At 45.1% G+C, this 24,248-nt stretch overlaps 1 protein-coding gene across 6 annotated transcripts in view; it reads right to left on the bottom strand.

Annotated features, from left to right (window-relative positions):
- MRAS (muscle RAS oncogene homolog) overlaps positions 1 to 24,248 on the bottom strand; it is a 54,654-nt gene that overhangs the window by 11,068 nt on the left and 19,338 nt on the right. For 4 of the 6 annotated variants that reach the window (XM_037139423.2, XM_037139422.2, XM_037139426.2 and 1 more), the window contains exon 2: positions 18,253 to 18,463. The exons of 1 other annotated variant lie outside the window; for it this stretch is intronic. In XM_037139423.2, the coding sequence (XP_036995318.1) occupies positions 18,253 to 18,445 (193 nt within the window). In that variant the 5' untranslated portion in view covers positions 18,446 to 18,463. Of the gene's footprint in view, positions 1 to 18,252; positions 18,464 to 18,851; positions 18,922 to 24,248 lie in introns of those variants that run through there. One more of the 6 variants, XM_037139425.2, reaches the window with a different exon arrangement.

The following is a 24,248-nucleotide window of genomic DNA, read 5'->3' on the forward strand; positions in this document are numbered from 1 at the left end:
AACAAGTACTTCTGATCTAGTAGGGAGACAGATAAACAAATGAATAAATAATACGATTTCCAGTCGGATGACTACCTACGATAAATAACACTATGGCCGGTTGGAGGTAACTGGCAGAGGCGGGTGTCATTTTGGGTAGGGAGGCAGGGTGTCTTGCAGGAGATGATACCTGAGCAGTGACTAAATGGTGGCAGGGAGGGGGCCACGCGGCCTCGGGGCACAGCATTCCAGGCAGAGGGAGCACAGGGAGGAGGTGCGCGCCGGGGCAGGCCCGATGGCCGGGGGAGTTGGGGGGCAGGTCTGGGGGCTGCCGCACCAGGGTAAGGCCTACATCATTCCAAGCAAGAGAGGGGCCCCTGGAGAGTCTGGGCTGAAGACTCGCATGATCTGAAGGACATTTGAGACGCCTACCCTGGGTGCTGGGCAAGTGCAGATGAGGAGTGAAAGCAGAGACATGATTTAGGAGGTGGTTAGTGCATTGCCCAGGCAAGAGAGGGTGATGGGGTGGGGGCTGGATGCTGTGAGAAGTGACCCGATTCAGGTCAGTTTCTAAGACAGAGCCAGGGCTTTCCAGAGGGACTGTGGGGGTGTAGCAGGTGATAGAGCGTCACTGAAGACAAGGGCTGTTAGGGACTGAGCCAGCTAAACAGTGCCCTCAGATGCTGTGATGGGGAAAACTGGGTGGAAACAGGGTGTGAGAGGCTCAGTTCTCGACACAGGCTTGTTCTCCTCCCATAATAAACGAGGGGCCAGGCTCCTGAACTTCAGGTCCTTCGAGTTCTGACACCCTGAAATTATCTGATCTGGATATAAAATGAAGGGGCTCAGAAAACAGTATCAGTGGCTGAGGACCAGTAGGGGAGACTGAGGCAGTTTCCTCAATACTTCCCAGGGAGACCACACATTTACCTGGAGGGAGTGAAGCCTGTTTTCCTAAATAAACCCCACTCAGAACTGCCATTAACAAAACAGAGGAAATGGCATGGATTTGGCTGAAGGGGGGATGGGAAGACCTGTATTGAACAGCAGAAGATATTAAGGTAATATTGTAATTAATATACTCATAGATTTTGAATGTGTATATTATCTAAAACAAAATCTAGAGACCTAGGATATTAAAAATACAATTATTCAGAATAAAAAAAGTCTCGGTAGGGAGATAAAAATCAAAATGGACCCTCTGGAAAGAAAAAGTAATCATTTCAGACATCAGAGGTCTTAAAAATTATATTACACATGCTTCCTAAAAGAATTCTTGGAGGATATACTCCAGCAAAGTGAAAGATGAATCTACAAAAAAGAAAGATGAGTATTGTAAATAATGATAAGCAAACACAAACTGTAAGCATTAAGTTTAAATACTGTTACAAAATTTGAAGAATATGAATGAGTTTAGAAATAAAATCTATGATGATCCATAAGCCAAGATGGGGGCTGAGAAAAAGCAAATCACTACTAAAGTTCTTGCCTTATTTGGGATTACAACCCAGTGATGACAGAACAATGTAAGTATCCACATACACACTTGTGTATGTTTATACGTGTGTGTGTCTATATGTGTGTGTGCATGTATAGAATAACCACTGGGACAGAAATAAAATTCAGAACTTCCACATAATTAGAAAGGGAGACAGAACAAAGTAACTGGGACCAATCCAACAAAAGGCCATAATAAACTAACCAAACATATGAATATTGAAACAATAAATGTGAGATAATACGGCGGAAATAAATCTAACTACAACTAGTGCCTATAAAAGAAAATGAGTTAAGTTCACCTGTGAAAATAAGATATTTTGTATCTGAACTCAGGGTTTTCTGGGGGATTTTTTTTGCTTTGGTTTTTTTTTTGTTAGGTTATACATATAAGTTAGATCATATGGTTTTTGTCTTTATCTGATGTATTTCACTTAGCATATGCCCTCAAGATACAACTATGTGGTTGCCAATGACAAGGATTCATTCTTTCTATGGCTGAATAATATTTTATTATGTATATATATGGAATAAACACTTAGGCTATGTCCGTATCGTGACTATCACAAATAATGCTGCAATAAATGTGGCATGTAGCTTTTTGAATTAGTGTTTTCGTTTTCTTCAGGTACATACCCAGAGGTGGAATTTCTGGATATGGTAGTTCTATTTTTAATTTCTTAAGGAACCTCTCTACTGCTTTCCATAGTGGCTGCACCAGTTTACATTCCCACCAACAGTGTCTAAAGTTTCCCCCTTTCTCCACATCCTTGCCAACATTTCTTATTTCTTGTCTTTATTCTAACAGGCAGGTGATAGCTCACTGTGGTTTTCATTTTAATTCCCTGATAATTAGTGATGTTGAGCACCTTCTCATGTACCTGTTGGCCTTCTGTGTGTCTTCTTTGCAAAAGTGTCTATTCAGATTCCTCTGCCCATTTTATAACTGGACTCTTTTCTTGTTCTTTTTTTTTTTTGCCCCTGAGTTGTACGAGTCCTTTATATATTTGCAAATTCTTTCTCCCATTACTGTCTCATTTTGTTGTTGGTTTCCATGGTTGTGCGGAAGCCTTTTAGTTTGATGTGGTCCCGTATGTTTTTTTGGCTTTTATTGCCTTTGCTTTTGGTATCAGATTCAAAATCACCTCCAGGACTGAGGTCAGGAGCTCACAGGTGCACGGAACAAATCGGTGGTTGACAGAGAGGCAGGGAGGAGAGGTGGGGGAAGAGGGGTGAGCAAAATGGATGAAGGTGGTTTAAAGACACGAATTTCTAATTATAAAGTCAATAAACCATGGCTATAATTTATAGTATGGTGACTATAGTTTAAAAAACTACTGTATTGTACCTTCAAAAGTTGCTAAAAGAGTAGATCTTATAAGTTCTCATCACAAGAAAAATTTTTTCTTAGTGTGGATAATGACAGATGTCAATTAGATTCACTGTGGTGATCATCTTGCAATATATACAAATATCAACTCATTACAGTGTGTACCTGAAACTAATATGTCAATTACACCTCAAAAAGCAGATAATTAATACAAAATCCATTTGTCTGCTACTACAAAGATATATATAAAATAAAATGACACATAAAGATTAAAAATGAAAGAATATGCCAGCCACATGCATCCATAAACAGAATTCAGAGCCAAAGCAATAAACAGGAAAAACCAGGATATTTATAGTGGGAAAATCTTGAAGTGCCAAAATCACAGATCTAAACATCTAAGAGTGTTGCCTAAAATATAAATAAGTATATGTGTGTGTGTATACACATATACTTATTTATATACACACATACTTATTTTTATATATATGATTCTTGAAAACAGGAATTGACAAATTCCATAATCATTGTGGGAGAATTGAACGGACTTCCCTTTAAGATAGACAGACAATTGGACAAGACACAGAGAACTTCACACTCAAACAGGAAATAAGCATTTTAAATACACATGAAATCATCACAAAATTGACCATATGTTAGGCTCTAAATAAAAAATGTCAACAAATTCCAGAAAGCAGAAATCATATAAGCTATCTTTTGCCTATAATGCAATAAGATCAGAAATGAACAGAAACATGAGCATAAAGGAATCCACCCACTTGAAAATGTTGAAAGCTATACATCTCTACAACTCCCCAGTTAGAGGGAAAAGCCAGTTAGAAATGCCCACCAGTCAGCAGTGACCAAACCTCTGGTGTGAGGCCACAGTGATACTCAGAAGAAAAATACAGCTTCCAGTGAATTTTTGAAAACAAGAAAGACTGAAAATTAAGTAAACATTTAAATCAAGAGTCTAGAACAGGAAAAATAAATACAACCAAAGAAATAAGAAATCATCACTAACAGTAAAAATTAGGAAAATGGGAGAAAGGAAAAGTATTGATATCTACAAGTAAAAAGCTTATTTCTCGAAAGGACCAATAAAAAAAAAAAACCTCTACCAAGTCTCATCAAAGAAAAACAAGATAAACATTTGAATTATAAAAGCCCAATGATTATTAGTATTGATATATATTTAATTATGAGAGAAAACTATATGTAGTTTTATGGCAATACATTTTTGATTCTTGATGAAATAGATCATTTAAGAAAATATAAAGAAGCACAATTGGTTCAAAAATATATACAAGTTGACTAGGCCAATGATTGTCGATGAAATTGATGAAGTAAAATCTACCCCATGAGTGGCATAAAGCTATTCTTGTAGTGCAGATTGTTCCGGAGCATGGAAAACACAGAGACTTTCTAAGTCATTGCCAGTGCCCAGCGGAACCCTAGCAGACTGGACAGAGAGGGCGCTGCCAGGCCCGCCCACTGCAGGGAATGCCAGCATCCCCCACGGGGGACCCGGGGAGGCATAGTCGGTCGTCCATTGTCCAATTCTTTTCTTTTTTTTAGGATTTTATTTATTTATTTTCAGTTTAAGCATGCTTGTTTAAAGGTTTGGAACTTTGACGTCACCTCTTTAAATGTACATGCCAATGTCAACATTCATCCCGCAGCTCTTTTTGAAACAGCAGTGGCACTGAGGTACAATCCCCATGTAAATCTCCCACAGCAGCGTACAGCACCGCGGTGGTGTTTCATTGACACCGTTGGTGGCCTTCACCGCAACTAGTTTTAGAACATATTCGTCCCCTGGAGAGAAACCTTGGGTCCATGGGCGCCCATTCTCCACTTCCTACTGACACCATCTTCCCTCCCTGCCTCCCCTAAACTTGGGCAACTACTCATATGCTTTCTCTTCTCCAGAATTGCCTGTTCTGCACATTATATAAATGAAATCATACAATATGTGATCTTTTGGGACTGGCTTCTTTCACTTCGCCTCATGTTTTCAAGGTTCATTCATGCTGCGTGCATCACCCTTTACTCCTCTGTATTATTGAGTAACATCCCACTGCACGGACACACGGCATTTACTTATCAATTCGTCAGGTGAGTTTGAGCTGTTTCCACTGTTTACCTCAGACAGGCCACACTGTTTTTTGAATATTTGTGCACAAGTTTTTGTGTGGGCATTCATTTCTTTTTGGATATATGCCTGGGGGTTGATTTGCTGGTCATATGGTAACTATATTTAATCTTTTGAGGAACTGACAAAGTATTTCCCAAAGTGGCAGCACCGTTTTACAATTTACGAGCATTCTAATTTCTCCACTTCCTCATTAGCACTTGTTATCTGTTCTTTATTACAATCGTCCCTACGGGGGAGCGCATTGGCGTCTCACGGTGGTTTCGGTTTACGTCTCCAACGGCCAATGATGCTGAGCGTCTCTTCATGCATGTTGGGCCGCTTGTACATATTTTCTGGAGAAATATTTACTCATATCTTTTGCCCATCTTTAAATTAGGTTTTTGTGTCTTTATTTTTGAGTTGAAGGAGTTCTTTAGGTATACCCGATGCAAGGCTTTTCTTATCAGATACATGGTTTGCAGTTTTTTTCCTTCCATTCTGTGGGCTGTATCTTTACTTTATGGTGGGCTTTGAAATGCAAAAGTCTTTAATTTTCATGAAGTCCCATTTAGTTATTTAGTTTTAGAGAGGGGGAAGGGAGGGAGAGAGAGAAACACTGAAGTGCAAGAGCAACATCAACTCATTGCCTCTAAGAAGCCCTCGACTGGGGACCTGGCCTGCAAACCCAGGCAAGTGCCCTGACCTTTCAGGTTTCAGGCCAACACTCAATCCACTCCAGCCAGGACACCAATTGTTTTCTAAGTGCCTACTCTGTACCAACTACTCTGCGTGGCACTTTGAGTGGTTAAAGACTAAGATGCATCTGGCTATCAAGATACTTAGAGGGCAGCTGGACTGAAGAAAAAATAATAATATGAAACAGAAATTGGTACATATATGGGAGATCTAGGGAAGGGTGGAGGGGCGGTCTCTTCAGCTTGGAAGGATAATGGAAGGTTTTAACAAAGAGGAAACATTTAATCCTGCCCTGGAAGGAAGAACAGAATTTGACATGAAAAGATGGGGCCTGGGGAAAGGTCTTCTGGGCTGAGAAAGAGCACGAGCGAGGGACTGGAGGCTGGGAAAGAGAGCAGCAAGGAGGATGGGTGCTGGGGTAACAAGGTTTGGGAGGCGGAACAGGAGGTCGAAAGAGGAGACAGGGACACCAGAGGCTGGGGACCTTCGGTGCCAAATGAATACGTTTGAACTCGTGGGCCCTGGGGAGCTACTGAAGGTTCAGAGAAGGGAAGGAATATAATCAGAGTTTGGCAGCCAAAGAGGGACGGTTCTGGAGGTAGGGAGACCCTGGAGGCAGGCAGGTGTGTTTGAGATGAAGTTAAAAGGACGAATGGGGCACAATGAGGACACAGAACACAGGAAGTGGTGGTGGGGGCCTCAGGGAAAGAGGAGAGTTGAGGGCACCTGGAAATTCCAAACCTTGGGCCTCAAGAAAGCAGGTTCAACCAGGGAGGAGGGCATGGGGCTGAGCTTGGCCTAGTCTGGGGTGAGGTCCCATCCCTTGTTCCCTCCCACACGTACACCTGGAAATGCCTGGCCACAGGCCCCTTGTCAGCAGTTCTGCCTCCGAGACTTCCTGGAGGAGGCTGAAGATAGTGGGCAGCTGTGCTCTTGGGAAATGATTCCACCTGTATTCCCCCTGCCTGCTGTCACAAAGGTGGGAGGCCTTCCGAGACAGAAAGCATTAGTCACGGTGGGAGAAGAGGTGTTCTGCTAGTGTGCGTGTGCATGTGCACGAGTGAGAGAGAGAGAGAGTGTGTGTGTGTGTGTGAGAGAGAGAGAGAGAGAGAGAGAGAGAGAGGGAGAGAGACAGGCAGCCAGGCTGGGGAAGGAGGGAGAAGTGAGTAACAGAGATTCTGGAGACAGAGGGTCAGCGCTGTGCTCCTCTGCTGGCCTGCCCCAGTCCTCCCACCTGAAGGTCGATGGGGGAGCAGTGTTGCTGAGGGAGATTTAAGTAGAAACCCTTGGGCTACTCTTGAATCTTGCAGATTTCAGAAGCCGAGCTCCACATGCTCGGTGTGATGATGCATGGGGCCCCAGGCAGGGTGGCCGGCAAGGAGAGGTCACCAGCCTGAGTCTCTGCTGAGTCCTCCTCCCCTTCCCCACTCCTCTCTCTCCCTCCCTTTCCTCCTCCACTGCCCTGCTTCTCCAGGGCTTCTGTAAGAGGCAAACCCTGGCATGGGGTTTGGGGTATCTGACCTTGGCCTGCAGCCCAGGGTATAGTCTGAGCTCTTTGGCTAAAAGTAGGTCCACCTACCATGTTTCTACTGGCAGCAAGCATGGTGCCAGGGGCCTTAGACACACACACGCCCTCTCAGTCCTCCTCAGGGCCTTGGAAAGAAGGTATTATTGGCCCCTAGTGCAGGTGAGGAAACCAAGGCTCACGGAGTTAAAGGGATCTGTTTAAGGTCATAGCTGGGAAGGGGGGCACTTCTATGGCCCCAAAACCCAGTTGCCCCAGCTGGATCAGCCTTTCTTCTCCAACCAGAGGGTGTGGGTGCAGCCCCCCCTGCCCCTTGGTCCTGATTCCGAGCTTTTGCCCAAACCGTGACCACAGTCACAGCTCCAATGCCCTGGAGCCAGGCACAGTCTGCCTCCCCTCCCGAGGGCCAAGCCTCTGACCTCTGTCTCTGAAGCCTCCTTACTATGTGTGCCATTAGATCTCCCAAGCTTTCAGGTCTGGCTCTGCTCCTTACTATGGGGTGGAGCCCCAAAGGGTGGGACCCCGAAAGCTTTAGCACCAAACGAGAGCTCAAAAAGGAACTGCAGGACGACTGGACAGATCGTGGGCATACTACACCACAGGGGCTGTTGTGCTCAAACAGCCCAGGTCAGCTCGAAGGGAAATCACTGAGCACTGATGTGTTAACTTCTGTAATGGGCTCTTCAGGGTTACAGAGAGTAGAGATGATCACTTCTAGAGGCAATATGCCTCCAAGGACCATGCCTGCTATGGTCTATGTCCCTGATCCGCAGGCCCTCTGGGGGAGGCAGAGGTTGTGTCCATTTTACAGGGAGTCTGGTAGGGAAGCCTGTGCCCTTCCTGGGAACAGACTTCAGTGAAGTAATGCCACTTAGTTGAGCATCAAGAGTGATGAGTACTCTTTAACACTGTAACTTCACTCCCCTTTCTGGGTAAGGGCGTGGATGGAGTAGGCTGGGTGCTGGGCGGAAGTGCTATTCCCAGAAAAAGAGCTGCTTTCTTCTTCTCCAAAGTGCTGGCAGGGCATAGCCAAGCCACTTGGGAGTCTCCGGGGGTGGGAGCTAAAATCCAGTGGCTGGTGTGGCTGGCTCCCTGGTGCTAGGGGAAGATTCCCTCTCGCAGTGGCTGAAATATGCCAATACTTGACTTCAGATGATATCAAGGGAGAAGTGCTGACCACCTGACCTTGGGGACCCAGCTGGGGACTGAGGCGAGGGGCACTTGGGATATGTTTTCCTGAGGCCCACAGAACCTGAACTGGTGGACAAATCACATGTATGGGTGCATGTCATTTCAGGCGGACGGACCATGGCTTTGGGGGATTCTTAGAGGAGCCTGGGACATCATCCCCCCATGTCACTCCCAGGGAGCGAAGAGAAGAAAGAGGGGAAAGGGCGGCAGGGGGACTCGGCTGTGCAACCAGGAGCTCAGGAATATGCAGGGACAGATGGCTGCCTGAAGGAGGGAGAGACATAGAGAGGGACAGGGAGGTGAAGTGTTGACCTATAACCCCATTCCCCCACATGACCACTCTAGGAAACCAGCATCTTACAGGCACAGAAACTGAGGCAGGGCAACGTTAGTGACCAGATCCAGTTCATACTGCTAATGAGCAGAAGAGGCACAATTTGAACCACACCTGTCTGGGTCCGAGTCCTGCTGAGCTCTTGACACCAGCCTGTCTTTAACTGGGGAGCCAGCACTGGGGCCTGGAGCTGGTGGCATCATCCAACGTAAGGGCAGACAGGTAAGATCTCAAACCTGCTGGGCTGGTGCACTCAGTTCAAACCGGTCATGCGTTAGTCTGGAGTTAGGGCAAAGCACAAAATGAACTGCAGGAGTACAGGGCCTGACTGTCAGCAGTGTAAGAGGAAAACCACCTGGGGTGTGGGGTGCTGACAAGCTTGGAATGACACCAGGCTGGGCTGGGACTTTGAAGGGACAGGGCATATGTTGCATTCCACCTTCATCACTCACCCTTGTTTAGCTGACTCTGGGTCACTGGCTAATGGTGGGTCTCTCAGCTCCCAGGCTGCCTAGTGAGGCTACAGTGAGCACAGAGGGAGATTAAGATCGTTGGCTTTGGGGTCAGAAACAATAGGGCTCTAATCAGCTGTGTGACCTTGGACATGTTACTTCCCCACTCTGAGTCTTACTGCTCTCACCTCAGAGGCTTGACCAATCAGAAGGCTGCTGGACAGGCACTGGGACCCTTGGGGACACAGGGCAGCAGCAGTGGCAGCAATTTTCCCATGGTACAGAGTATTTTGCCATTTTATCAACTGTGGTGCACACCAGCTGAGGAGCAGCCGCGCTCGCCTGCAAAGTGGTACACTCCAATTCACAGAACTGTTCCAAGGATGAAATAAAACAGTATTTGCAAAGCCCTTAGCACTTGGTCTGGCCTTCAAGGAAAGTCTGGTCACTGGTAACTGCTAAAATTGCTGTGAGGGCAGAAGGAGCAATGGTGAAAGACAGCCTGGGAGGCAGGTCTGGCCACGAGGTAAGGAAGGAAGAGCTTTCTACTGGTAGGCACTGCCCCGGGCGCCTTGGAGATCGCCGAGCTCCACATTCCTAGAAGTGTTCAAACAGTGATGGCTGATGGAACCAGGATAAAAGTCAGGCAGGGGCCTGCAGGGCTGGACTTCATAATCTCAGGCCAGCAGAAAAGAGGAAAATTCCTTCCATATCACTGTGAGCAGGAAAAGGGGAGGGTACACCCCACCCCCAGTTGGAGCCATGGAGAAGTGCCCACTGTGTAGCTGACCTGCGGGCTGCCAAGCATGGAAGCCCACCATGCAAAACCCCGGCTCAGAAAACTTTCAACGAATGTTTCTTTTCCTCCCACTGCCCTTCCAATGTCCTCCCTTTGCTCTCCCTCGAAAAGAATGTGGATTCTAGTGTTCGGGGAAAAGCCAGGTCCAGGGCCCTCCGGGAAGACAACAGCACTTGTGTCTGAGGTTTGGGCAGAAGCCAGGGTGGAAATGTCCCAGCTTCTGAGGGTGCAGGAGAAGAGCCAGAACTTTGGCTCTTTGCAAAGACTGAGCCCCTGTGGTAGATAAAGGGCACCGAGTGGCTGTAGAGCTGGGCCCAAGAGTCCCTGGGTAGGATGGGTGTCCAGAGACTTGGGGCCCACTGCGGTTTTCTGTGGATTGGAAGAAAGATGAAAGGTTCCAGAGGCTGGCTGGGCGCAGGATGGGGCTGGAGGTAGAAAATGAGAGTGAGGGCCCAAAAATGCTTGTTCTTATTATAAGTGGGCAGAAGATTTCATCATCACCCTACCCTGTAAGCCTGAGACTTGGGCTGGCTTAGGAGGTAGCATGACAGGACAGGGGTTGTGCTTGGCAGTCAAGAGCCCCCCGGGCCCGGCTCTGTCTCTAGCTAGGTCTGACCCTAGGTAGGTCCCTTCTCCATATGCACCATAGTTTAAGGGGGGCTGACACCAGAGAGCTCAGTACCTCCCTGCTCCAGCCTAACCAAAAAAAGGGGCATGCAGGGCTCCAAAACAAACAACTGAAAGCAGGCGTGGGAGCAGGTACTTGCACACCCACATTTAGAGCAGCACTATTCACAACAGCCAAAAGGTGGAACCAGCCCAAGTGTCCATTGCTGGATAAAGGGATAAACAAAATGTGGTACCTACATACAATGGGATATTATTCAGTCTTAAAACAGAAGAAAATTCTGGCACATATGAAAATATGGATGAACCTTAATGACATTGTGCTGTGTGAAGTAAGCCAGTCACAAAAGGACAGATACTCTTTGATTCCACTTATACGAGGTCCCTGATGGCCAGATTCATAGAGACGGAGAGAGAGTTCAATGGCGGTTGCCAGGGGCTGCGGGGAGGGGGTTGGGGATTCGTGTTCAATGGGTGCGGAGTTTCAGTTGGGGAAGGTGAAAAGTTATGGACGTGGCTGGGGGTGGGGTTGCAGAACAATGAGAATATACTTAATGCCACAGAACCCCACACTTGAAAATGACTAAGATAGTAGATTTTACATTATGTACATTTTACTGTCTAGACATACACACATACACACGCACACAAAACCCTCCAGGACTCTGCTCAGCCTCAGGTCTTTCTGATTCACGAGGCCTGAGAACCAGGGTACAGTGAGCCACACAGCTGAAAGCCAGGGTGAAGTGGGGTCTGAAGTCAGAGCCCAGGATAGAGGGTCAGAGAGCCGTAAAGTTGGGGAGTTGATGCCACCCCACAGCTGAGGTGGGGACCTGACAGTGAGAAGATGTTCCCAGAGCTGAGCCCCCAATAAAAAGAGGTGAGACAAAGGTCCCAAACGCTTGTGGGAAAGAACTCGGAGCGGACTTGCTCCAAAGCCCGGGGGTCTCACAGGCACCGGAGAGGCTGGCTGCTGGCCCGAAGTCAGCTGTCTCCTGTCTCTGGTATTCTGGGAGGACTAGGGCCATGAGGCCCCTTGAAAGAAAACAAGAAACAGGTTTATAATTCTCACAGAAAAGGCTTCCTATCAAACTCAGGAATCTCTGATCTGAGATTCACATCAGGACGGGAGCCCCTGACCTCTGAAGGACCCCGGACAAGGAGGAAGAAGGGCAGGTGAGTGTGTCGGTGGGTCCTGATAATGGAGGCCACACCCCCTGCTCCCCTCCCCCTATTTTGGCTCCCATTCCTGGAAGCACAGGGACCAGCTGTGCGAGGTGAGAGACCGACTGTACAGGAGACCAAGGGGAGTTCAAACCACTGCTGGCCCTCTGAACCTCTGTGCTTCTCCATCTACAAATGGAGATAACATTTGAAGCCTCCGCAGTTGTGTTTGTACAGACTGACAGAGAGCATATGGAAAGTGCTTAGTTGGGCCTTCCACACAGTAATTGCCCAATAAATATCTTTATTGTCATCGTAATTATCATCCTCCCCTTCATCATCATCATCGTCATTATCATTAGCAGTATCATGCCGCTTTGCTTTCGCTCTAATTTTGGAAGAAGAGAACCCCAGAGTTCAGAGCACTTGGTAGGTGCCCCAGGCTTAGCCACCCCCCTCCCTCCCATGGTGCGGACTCCAGGAAAGCAAGACCTCAGGGCTCTGGATGCCCATGGAAAGTCCTGTTCACCCCAGGGCTGCACACCACCCCAGAAGGGGTCAGAGTTCTACTCGAGCCTAACCAACCAGCCTTTGATTAAAGTTCCCAAAATATGATGCATCTTTTTAAATGTTGGACTAATGACTATTTAGCTGCAATGTTTTAAGCTTTCCTTTTCTTAGTAGAAGACCTAGTAGACTGGAGACATGTGTTAACCTAAGAGTGGGAATCACAGCTTTGCTCCAGAGGCAGGCCTGGGTGGGCGACGCCCTAGGTCAGGCCTGACCCTGGCGGCAGGATTAGAGGGGTGGCACCTAAGGGGAGCCCAGGGGCTTCAGAACACAGGCTTTCCAAATCCACGCTTGCACAGCAGTGCCCGGCCATGCTTCCCTCTCCGGCTGCTACTGCTATGATCGTTATCACAAAACCTTGCTTAAATTCCCCCTTGAGGAAAAGTTTTTTTCCCCTCAGAAGTAAATATAATACCATAAGTTACTTTTTTAAAAAGTGTGAAAAGCTTTTGTAGGTGCAGAGAGAAATACTATTTATTAAGCTCTAACTAAATATCTGGCATGGTGTTACTCTCTTACATCCAATTATGCAATGTTTTTCAGAATGTTTTCGGTGGAAATAGCCTAGAATGATGGGCAGAAAATAGACCCTTTAGGAAACCCTAAAGATGATATATTCCACCAGCAGGCTTGCAATGTATGTTCATCTGCTGAAGGTTAAGACCTATAGTAAAGAAACCTGCTTATATTCTTTTAATTCAGTATGTCCCAAAGTGCGAGGTCTGTCCAGAAGGTATCCAACCATGTAATATGAAAAATAGAGACATTTACTGAAGAATATACAAGATACAAGAAACATTATACAAGGGACAATGACGCCTCAGTCCCCTACAAAGTAGGTGCCTTGGGACCTCACACAGTTCTCCCAATCACCATCAGCTGCCCGGTTGTATTTTCCTGAATCTCATCAGTGGTCTGAAATCCCTTCCCTCTCAAAAGTGATTTTAGTTTTGGGAAAAGCCACAAGTTTTAGGGCACCAAATCTGAGCTGTATGGGGGGGGCTGAGTCACCTGGATGATTTGATGTTTTGCTAAAAAACTCTGCATGAGACATGATGCATGAGCAGGCGCATTGTTGTGACGAAGCTGTCAATCACCAGGTGCGCATTCTGAATCATCCAACAGTTTCCATGGGGGAATGTTCAAACTTAATGCAAAATTTGATGCAGATTCGTTGCTCTACTCGCTCAGTCATTTTGAATGCGATGGCCACACAGTGCACATGCTCACTCAACAGCATCTACTGCCCCCACTGACTAGTACAGTGATGTCATCACTATTCACCCATGGGCATTCCAGTCCACTCTCCTTGGCTCCTAGGTTACATCAATGTCACATAAATCATTCTCATTATATTAACAATGGATGGACTTTTTCTGGACAGACCTCATATATGTTTGAATAGGTGGTGTATGAGATGATTTTAGAAAGTTTATAAATCTAAGTTCTTAAATTTATTATTTTTTAATTTTAAATTGATTTGAGAGAGAGACAGAGAAATATCAGTTTGTTGTTTCACATATTTACGCATTTACTGGTTGCTTCTTGTATGTGTCCTGACCAGGGATTGAACCTGTAACCTTAGCATATTGGGATGACACTTTAACCAACTGAGCTAACCAGCCAGAGCCCTACATTTTTTATTTTAATGGTTATATATATTTACTTTAACACGTGTTAGAAATAACACAGCTAGCACATCAAACCTGCGCCTGCACACATATTGTTCAGGATTCATTCACTCAATCATTCCACATTTACTGAGGATTTACCAGGAGCCAAGCAGTATTCTAGATGCTGAGGATATAGAAGTAAATAAAATAAAGCCCCTGCTCTCCTAAGTGTATATTTTAGTGGGGAATGATAAAAACTGAAGCAAACAAATAAACGCATTAAACAAATACATGTTCAACAGTAAAAGGGAGAACAAGGAAAAAGAGCCGGGCAGGGGCCCAGGGGTGGGGGTGGGTAGGTGCTGCTGTCGGAGGCTTGCTCAGGGAAGCCCTCTCAGATACAGTGACATTGGAGTGGAGGCGTGAGGGAGGCAATAATGTCCTTCTGCATCAGGAATGTTCTAGGCGGAGGGAACACGAACACAAAGACCCCGAGGGCGGAACGTGTTTGGGGCCATCAGGTAGCTGATGGCACTGTTCCAAGTTCCAGGGCTGCAGGCAGCCCCTGGAGGACAGGGCTTTGTCAAATCAGGATATCATTCAAAGAGGGTAACAGTCATCCTTTAAAAATGTTCTTCACTTCAAAATTCAGTGGCTTTTAGTATATGCAACACTAAAAAACACAAAGTTGCATTTTTTTAAACTGATAATTTGGTCTGGTTCTGGTCAAGGTAGAGCAACAAGGACCAGATTTACCTTCTCAGCCTAAACAACCAAAAAAATTAGACAAAAATACATAAAACAATGGTATTCAAGACACTGAACATCCAGCAATAAAGGGTGGTGACCCCTGTGAGGTGAGATATAAAAGAGGTGAGGGCACCTGTAAGTGCCCAACTTACAGCCTGGAGAGTGTCCAGGCCACGGTGCAGGGAGGGAAAACCAGAGTCAGAGAATGTCATTTTGCAATAAAAAGGGGTCAGTTCATCAAGAAGATGTATTGGTCTCAAACATTTACGCACTTAATAACAGAGTGTCCAAGTACCTGCCACAAAAACTGATAGGAAAAAAATAGGCAAATTCACAATAACACTCTGAAATTCAACACCTCTCACTCTCAATAATAGACAGCACAACTAGACAGAAAATCAATAAAGAAATAGAAGACTTTGACAACACTATCAACCAACTTGATCTAATTGACAGTGATTGAAGACTTCATCCAATAAAGCAGAAAATATGTTCTTTTCACATGCATGTGGAAGGTTGCCCAACACAGACCATATCCTGGGCCATAGGGCAAGCCTCAATGAGTTTAAAAAATTCAAATAATATCCTGTATGTTTTCTGATATGATGAAATAAAAATAGAAATGAATACAGAAAGATCTCTGGAAATTTACTAAATACTCGAGAACTAAATAATACATTTCTAAGTAACCAGTGGGTCAAAGATGAAATCAAAGGGAAAAGTAGAAAGTTTTTGAACTGAATGAAAATAAAAACGTAACTTATTACATTTTGTGGGATGCAGTCAAATGAGCAGTTAGGGAAGATTTATTGCATCAAATAAATACCTAGGAAAAAAACAAATGTTCAAATCAATGACATCACTTTCTACTTTAAAAAGTTAGGAAAAGAGAGAAAATTAAATCCAAAGTAGGCAGACAAAAAAGAAAATACTAAAGATGAGAGTGGAAATCAGTGGAGCCAAAGGAAAAAAATCAATGGACTCAAAAGCTGGTTCTTTGAGGAAATCAATGATGTTGATAAATCTCTAGCCAGCAGCATCAAGAAAAAAGGAAAGACACTAATTACCAATATTAGGAATGAGAGCAGTAGCAACACTACAGATTTACAGATAATAAAAAGATAGTAAGAGAATATTATGGCCCTGGCTGGGTGGTTCAGTTAGTTGGAGTGTCGTTCTGTACTAAAAAGTCTACAGGTTCAATCCCTGGTCAGGGTACATACCTAGGTTGTGGGTTCAAACCTAGTATGTGGGGTGTGAACAGGAGACAACTGATTGATGTTTCTCTCTTTCACCCCTTGCCCCCTCTTTTCTCTAAAATCAATAAACATTTCCCTGGGTGAGAATTTAAAAATAGAGAGAGTATTATGAACAACTTTATGCCAATAAATTTGATAACTCTGATGAACTAAACAAAATTTTGAGACAAACTACCAAAGCTCACTGGAAAAAAAATAAAGGGATTACTTGAACAGCCTTGTATCTATTAAAGAAGTTGAATTTGTAGTTTAAAGTTTTCCTAAAAAAAACCCCTCAGGCCCAGATGTCCTCTTAGGTAAATTCTACTAAGCATTTAAGAAAGAAATAATACCAATTTTGTTTAGACTCTTCCAAAAAATTTAAGGGAGTGTGCTTCCCCAGTCATTCAATAAAGCCATCATTATTCAACATTGCAAGAAAACTACAGACCAGTATCTCTCGTAGACGCAAAAACTCTAAACAAAACTTGAGCAAGTCAAAGCCAAGAACATATAACAGTGCAATTCATCATGACCAAGTACAGTTTATCCTGGGGATGCAATGTCAATTTGACATATTAACAAACTAAAAAAGGGAAAAATCATATGATTATCTCAGTAGACACAGAAAAAGCATTTGACAAAATCCAACATCCCCTCCTGATAAAAACTCAGCAAAAGAAATAAGCCACCCAAACTGGAAAGAAGTAAAACTTTCTTTACTCAGACATGAACATCTATGCAGAAAATCCAATGGAATCTACAAAAAAGCTAGAATATGTGAGTTTAGCAAGGTTGCAGGTTATAAGATTAATATACAAAATTCTATGGTATTTCTAAATACTAGCAACAAAAGCCTCAAAACTAAAATAAAAAAAAACAGTATCATGTATAACACTGATGTAGGTGTAAAGTTGACGAAATGTGTAAATGGCCAATGCACTCAGAACTGCAGAACAAGCGGTGAGAGTATTAGGGAGGACTTAAATAAGGGGAGAGCGCTAATGGGCTCATGGGCGGGGAGGTCCACATTGTTAACATGTCAATTCTTCAAGTTGAGCTGCAGATTCAACACAATCCCAATAAAAATCTAGAGTTTTAGAATTTAACAGATTCTCCAATTCATATGGAAATGCAAAGGGCCTTGGCTAGCCAAAACAACTTTGAAAAAGAACAAAGTTGGAGATTTAACAGCACCCGATTTCAAGACTCTTTATACATCCACAGTTATCAAGACAGACATGTAGGTCCAAGAAATGGAATATATGGATGAACAATTTTCATCACAGGTAGAAAGTCAGGAAAGGACAATCTTTTCAACAAATAGTGCTGGAACAATTGCATATTCGTATACCAAAAAAATAAACTTTGTTCCATGCCTCATGCTATATAAAATGTTAACTAGGGTAGATGATAACCCTAAAACCTTTAAGCTTCTGGAAGAAAACACAGGAGGAAGCTTTCGTAACCTTGGTTTAAGTGACAATTGCTTAGATTCAACACCTAAAGCAAGGTCCACAAAAGAACAACTGATACAGGGGACTTAACGAACACTAGAAAATCTGGTGTTTGACAGACTCTATGAAGAGAACGAGCCACGGAGTGGGAGAAAATATTTGTAGATCACGTATCTGACAGAGGACTTGTATCCCAGTGGTTTTCGAAGCTTCCCTCCTATAATGACATTCTATGATCAATGGCTCTTTGTTTAAGAGAGAGACACAGGACACAGCGTACAGAGTAATAATCACGAAGAATCCGGAGTAGCGGCTCCCTGACTTCACCATTACCTGGAGGGCTTATTAAGACACAGGCTGCTGGGCCTCACCCTCAGAACTGCTGAATCAGTAGGACTCGAGGTTTTTCATTTCCAGTACGTTCCCTGGATGCTGATGCTGGCCTGGCTACCACACTTGGAGAACTACTAATCTCGACCAATTAAGCCTAAACTAGAAACACAATGTCAGATGAGAGGGTTGTTGTTTTTTTTCCCACCAAGGGACAATTACCAAGTAAACTATACTGACTAAGAAATGTATCCCCCCCTTTTTTTTTATTAGCTAGAGACATCTGTGAATGCTAATCAGAGCTTCTGACCAGCAAGAAATAACAAACATGACATTACTGACTTGGCATGAGTCAAGCCCTGCCTCTTTGTTGAATACACATTTTGGTTTCCACAAAGCTGTTCAGAATTCACCCTGGAAACCATATATGGCCTTGCACCAAATGTCTCGTAATACCAATTGTTTCCTAATGGCAACTTGCAGAACACCATCACGCCCCACCAAAGCCTGTCAGCCGTCCTTGACCCTCTTCACCGACCACCTCTGCCCCCCGCAGGTCTCACCGTCCAAGATGGCCCACTGATTGTCAATCTCTGTGTGTTTCAGGTAGGAGTCTTCGATGGTGGGGTCGTAGTCAGGCACAAAGATCTTCTGGAAAAACTGGATGGTGAGGGCACTCTTGCCCACACCCCCATCCCCCACCACCACCAGCTTGTACGTGGGAAGGTTGTCACTGGGGACGGCGCTGCTTGCCATGTTTCTGGTGGGTCAGACCTGGAGAAGCAAGACAGGTGGAATGAGGCAGGGACCTTTTCTCCTCTGACCTAGGGGTAAATATTCATGGCTTCTCTTGCCTTTTTATAGCATGATAACCACTCCCAATTGTAGAAAGTTATGAAAATAAAAAACTGCAAAAGAAAATTAAAATGTTACCCCTGGTCCCACCATCCCGAGCCAATCACTGTTAAAAATGATTTATTCGATCACTTGCTGAATACCAGCTTTGTGCCAGGCCTCATCTTGGGGGAAAGAGTACTACCAGATGCCATGTGATCTTTAGTAAGTATAGCCAAAAGCCATGTCAAAGAAGCTTTCCCACCACGAACCTTCGCCCTGTACCTGTGAGGTTGTTAGTCTGGGCAGGGATAGCACAGAGGTTCACCTTTCACACCAACTCTGCTCCACTGGACTGCGGTGCTAAGAAGGGTTTGAGGCTGTCTTTGCTTAAAGGGAAATAAGGCCCCAACAGCTCAGCACACCTGAGCTCAGGGTCTCAGGGGTCCCTTCCAAATCTCAGAATTCTGTCGTCCTGGCTCCTGTCCCTCAGTCTTCTTGACTTTTGTTAGGCACACAGTCATGCTAGAATCTCGTGGCATCTGGTCAACCCTGTTCTAGTTGGGGAGGGGAGGAGCAGGGCTTGGCTTTGTTTTAACTGAAACCAAGTTAACTTGGTTTAACTTGTTTACTTTTGCTACCTTTGTTTAACTTGGTTTTATTTGAGAACTGCAGCCCAGCTAAGGCAACAATTCTCAACCAGGGGCAATTCTCCCCTCCACCCTGGGATGTGCGTGATGTCTGGAGATATTTTTGGTTGTCAAAACCAAGTGGGCGTTACTGGCATCTAGCCAGCAAAGGCCGAGAATGCTGCTAAACATCCTAGAATGCACAGGACAGCCCCCCATGACGTAGAGTTGTCCATGCGAAAATGTCAATAGTGCCAAAGCTGAGAGACCTTGGGTTAAGGTGACTAGGAGGGAGCTAGAAATATGGGGCCAGGACACGGAGAATAATTGGGCTTTAACAGCTAAGGAATGATTGTGAAGAGGCAACAGAAGTAAGGAGTGGCCTTTGGAAATAGTGTCACAAAGTGACGACAAGGAGAGGCAGGCAGGGGGCATGGAAGAAGCACTCAGAAAAACAGAGAGAAACCGGCGAGGGAGCCCACAGGCTCCAGGAGGGGGGGGGTGACAGCACCAAATGATAAACACTGGTGGGGGCGAGGGGAGCATCACCTAAAGAACAATCTGAGGGCTGTTGCCAGGGACCTGCACTGCTAACTGTGGGCCCCGCCAGGGAGAAGCCACACCACCTCCTGGGTGGCATGAGCACTGACCCTCAGCTGAGGAGGTGAAGGCTTCATCCTCCCGGTGTATGTGCAAGTTGGGAGAGGCAAACGCACGGTGAATGTGTGACCGGGAAACTTAAGGACGCATAGCAGAGTAGAAGGAGGTAGTGGCCTTGGGGGGACACTGGACTGGGCGCCCGAGTGCGTTACTGCGGTCTGGGAAGGCTGCTGACCTCTCTGAGCCATGGTTCCCTTGCCTCACAGATTAAAGGGCAGGCCCTGTAGTTATTTCCAGCTGCAGAAGATACTCTGGTCTACATTTCAACAGAAAGGGTGTTGGATACAAATGTGGGCTATGTGGCCACACTGATTTGCATGGGGTTCCAGGCGAGAGTCGTTGTGTAATCTTCTGCAGTTACTGAAGCTTGATGTTGACATTCAGGACTTCCCTGCAGTGTGGGGAGGGAAAGGTGAAAGTGCAAGTCTGTCCACAGACCAAGACTGCGTCTGCCGGACCGAGACTGCACTTGCATAAATATGTCGAAGTTTCAAATGGACATACCCCATGTATATAGCTGTCTTGCAGCTATACCAGCATGTGAAAATTTATTCTAAGCTGATAGGAAGACAAGCATAAAAGATGTTAAGAATCAGGAAAAAATAAGAAAATAACTTAAATGTTGGGAGGGGTAAGTTAAAGAAAAAGTTATCCACACAACAGAATAATATGCAAGTACAGCATAGGAAATACAGTCAATAATATTCTAATAAACCCTGTATGGTGTCAGGTAGATATGAGATGTACTGGAATAATCACTTAGTAAGTTATATAATGTCTAATCACTGAGGTGTACAACAGAAACTAACGTAATATTGTGTGTTAACTGTAATTGAAAAATAAATGATTTACATCAAGTACCCATGACTGCATGCCCATGAAACTATCTGTCTATGAACATACCCATCTGTATGTGGGTCCAGGCAGAGAGAGGATTGGCAGGTGACTGTCTCTAATGCAGATTTCAGAGTACTATCTTAATTTCATATTTTCTATAAGAGGCATGTCTTATATTTGCATACCAGAAAAGCTTACCAATATTAAAATGTTCCCGACAAAACCAAATGTTCAGGCCACCTGAAAATGCATGACTCTCTCTCTTGCAAGAGGGGATTTAAGCTCCTTTGGTACAGGATAGAGGGAGCAGGGGCCAGCTGTAGCCCAGCATTCGGTTCCCAGTTTCCCCACAAAGGTAGGGTAGGCTGACGCTTCAGCGCACAGAGTTCTCCCACACGACGGAGAAGGAGGTTCAAGGGGCCACTGAGGAGCTGGAGGGAGAGAGCCAGCTCCCTCCTTCCTTTGCCTCTCAGGTTGGGGAGAGTGGTGTCAGCTCCTTACAGGCCCCCCTCAGCTGCTGTCCGGACTTGGGGTGAATGGTGACACTGAGCAAGGGCAAATGTGCTCATCTCTGAAGGAGGCTGTTTTTAAAGCTCCCTTCCCCTCACTGCTGGCAGCAACATGAACAAAAACTACTAAGTGGGTGGGAAGGTATTGGGAACAAAAATTGTTTCTCTTGATTTTCTTCTGAAAATAAAACAGGATAAGAAATACACTAGTAAACGTGATAGAGAACGTGAACTGAACCTTTGTGTCGGCACTCAGACCATCCACAACAGAATCACCTGGGGACTTGCTAAAAACTGTCTTCGCATGTCATGCAAGGAGGCCAGCAGAGAGCGGTCAGATGAGGGCCCCCTTCTCCCACGGTGCCCAGAGACCACGGGGAGCCAGCTGAGGGTTCCGTCCCAACTCAGACTCAGTGGAACAGGATTGGAATGCACAGTTAACACCAAAACTGGACTGGATCCCTTGTGAAAAACCCTTCAGTGCTGCCCACAGCTGATGGGTTGAGTCTGGGCTCCAGCATCGCCTGCCGTTACTGACCTCTCCACTGGGCAGTACCTGTGCTGAAGCCTCTCATACTCTACTCTCTTCTCCAGCCAACTTTGTGTTCTTCCAGTGTGCCCTTTGGTCACACTGAGTCCTCTGCACACCTGAGGCTGCAGAAAGAGCAAACACCTCTTCACAGGTCAGGCCTGAGCTGTGAAATTGCATTCCCCTGAGAGGTACTGCCTGTACCCTGGGATCCAGACCCAGAGCTGCTGGTGCAGAGACCACTGTCACACCCAAAGTCTTCTACACATTTATTCTGCACAAAAGTGCAGAGAGTGTATCTGGCCCCCGTCTGTACCACAAAGCCTGGCACAGCACCAGCATGGAGCATATGCTTTGCTAAAGGAACTGGAAGCTCAACCCTGGCCACCTGGGGGCCACCTGGCAACTCTGAACAACCGTCAGACCACCTGCGGGCCACAGGCCTGGCCTCTAAGGAGCAACTCTCCCAGCCAGGGACTGGGACTGTCTCCCTTCCTTTACCAAGTTGAACCAGTCATACCAATAAGACCTTTTCGGAACAAGTTGTGAGCCCAGGAAAAATATAAGGCATTGCCAGGATGGGAGAAGGAGTCCAGAAAACTTTCTCAATTCATAACGCTCTTGGCTAGATCTTCTTCTGATGAGCATATATTTCCAGTCCTCAACCTCCCCCCAATACTCCCTGACTAAGTGATGTCTTTGTAAATGGGAAGGGAAGTCGAAACGCCAACGAATGTAGTGCATACTACACTCCTACAAAATAGGCTGGTCTCATGTGCATAGGGAAAGATTTTTTAAAAGTCACCACAGGCTAGGTCAAAAGTCACCACAGGATAAAAAGTTGGTTGGTAGTTAAGGAGAGAAATTTTATATTCGCAGTCTATTCAACTAGACAGGATGTTGGAGATCACTCTAGAATATTGGTTCTTGACTTGTAGTCAAGATGGCAGCATAGGTAAATGTGGTACTCAAATCTTCCCACAACCACATCAAAATTACTACTAAACTACAGAACAACCATCATTCGGAACCACATGATATCTAGCGACATGGAAGTCCCACAACTAGGGATTTAAAGAAGCCACACAGAGACTGGTAGGAGGGGTGGAAATGCTGAACAGGTTGGTCCCATACCCACATGTGGCAGATAAAAATTGGGAGGGATATTTTAACTGTAGAGGTCCCCATTGTGGAGTGAGGGGTCAGAGCCCTTGTGGAGTGAGGGGTCAGTGAAGGCAAGACCGTACACCGGCAAAAACATTACAGCTCACGTTCTTGCAACCCTCATGCTATTGCGGTGGTCTGGCTGCAGTACCCCTGCCACCTGCCTGTCGCAGCTGTCCTCATTTATCCTCCTAGTTATCAAAGCACTAGTAATGGATACTGCAGACTTTTTACTATGAAGTTAGGATATTTAGACAGGGTAATTAATTTATCACTATGGTTTTTTTTGGAAAACAGTTTTGAAAGGACTGTAGTATCATTAAACATATTGATTTTCACTTTGTTCAATGTCAGAAGTGCTTAAAATGATATACTTAGGAAACTGTTTTGAGAGGAGTTTAGACAAATGCATGTGAATTGAGTTTACTAAAATAATTTGCTAATGCTCTGGCCGGTGTGGGTTCAGTGGGTCGGGCACTGTGCCATACACTGAAAGACCGCCAGTTCAATTCCCATTCGGGGCACATGTGGAAGGCAACCGGTTCCTATCTCACGTAGATGCTTCTCTCTCTTCTTCCCTCCCTTCCCCTTTCTAAAATCAAAAATAAAAATAAATTTAGAAAAATCATTTGTTAATGACAAATTGTGAACAAGGTGACAGTCCAAAGTAAGATTTATATACAAATAATTAAATTATATTTGTATCACCTCAAGCATGTATTTGCTTCAAATACATGAATGTTTATAACTCAGAAAATGTAAATTTTCTGGTGCTGCTCCATGTGTCAGAATTTCTCCCGCTGGAGAACATACTAAAGACTATTGTTTTCATTGATTTTTATTGCTGAACCACTACCTAAGAAATAAAAAAAATTAAATAAAAAACGAAGTGTTCATTCTTCACCATTGAGGGGTGTCATGGGTGGCCCCTTTGAGGTGGGAGGTTGGTGGTATAAGGTGGACCTAAAGTTCTCCTTAAGTTTCCCCACCAATTTTCCATGCTGGATTCTCTCCTCCGAAACAGCCGAATGATTTGCAGTGTGTTCCCATTCATAGCCTCAGTTTCTTATTTGTGAGATGGGGTTGGTTAGAAAATCGTATTTTGCAGAATTACCCAAGCATATAATTTAAATGTATGAAACGTGCCCAGCTGAGAGGAGCTCAAATTTTGTTCTTGAGCTTCACTCTGTGTGTGTGTGTGTGTGTGTGTGTGTGTGTGTGTGTGTGTGTGAGAGAGAGAGAGAGACAGAGACAGAGACAGAGACAGAGAGGGAGAGAGGATTTTCCCATGGTTCCTCTGCCCTGAGGCTCCCCACTCCCAGCCTCCTGCCCCCTCCCCTTTCCCGCCACCTCAGCCCCACTGCAGCCAGATTAAATAAGCCTGTGTGGGAACAGCA

The sequence above is a fragment of the Artibeus jamaicensis genome, unplaced genomic scaffold, assembly GCF_021234435.1.
Source record: "Artibeus jamaicensis isolate MK-2021 breed Jamaican fruit bat unplaced genomic scaffold, CSHL_Jam_final contig_519, whole genome shotgun sequence".
NCBI classification, from domain to species: domain Eukaryota; kingdom Metazoa; phylum Chordata; class Mammalia; order Chiroptera; family Phyllostomidae; genus Artibeus; species Artibeus jamaicensis.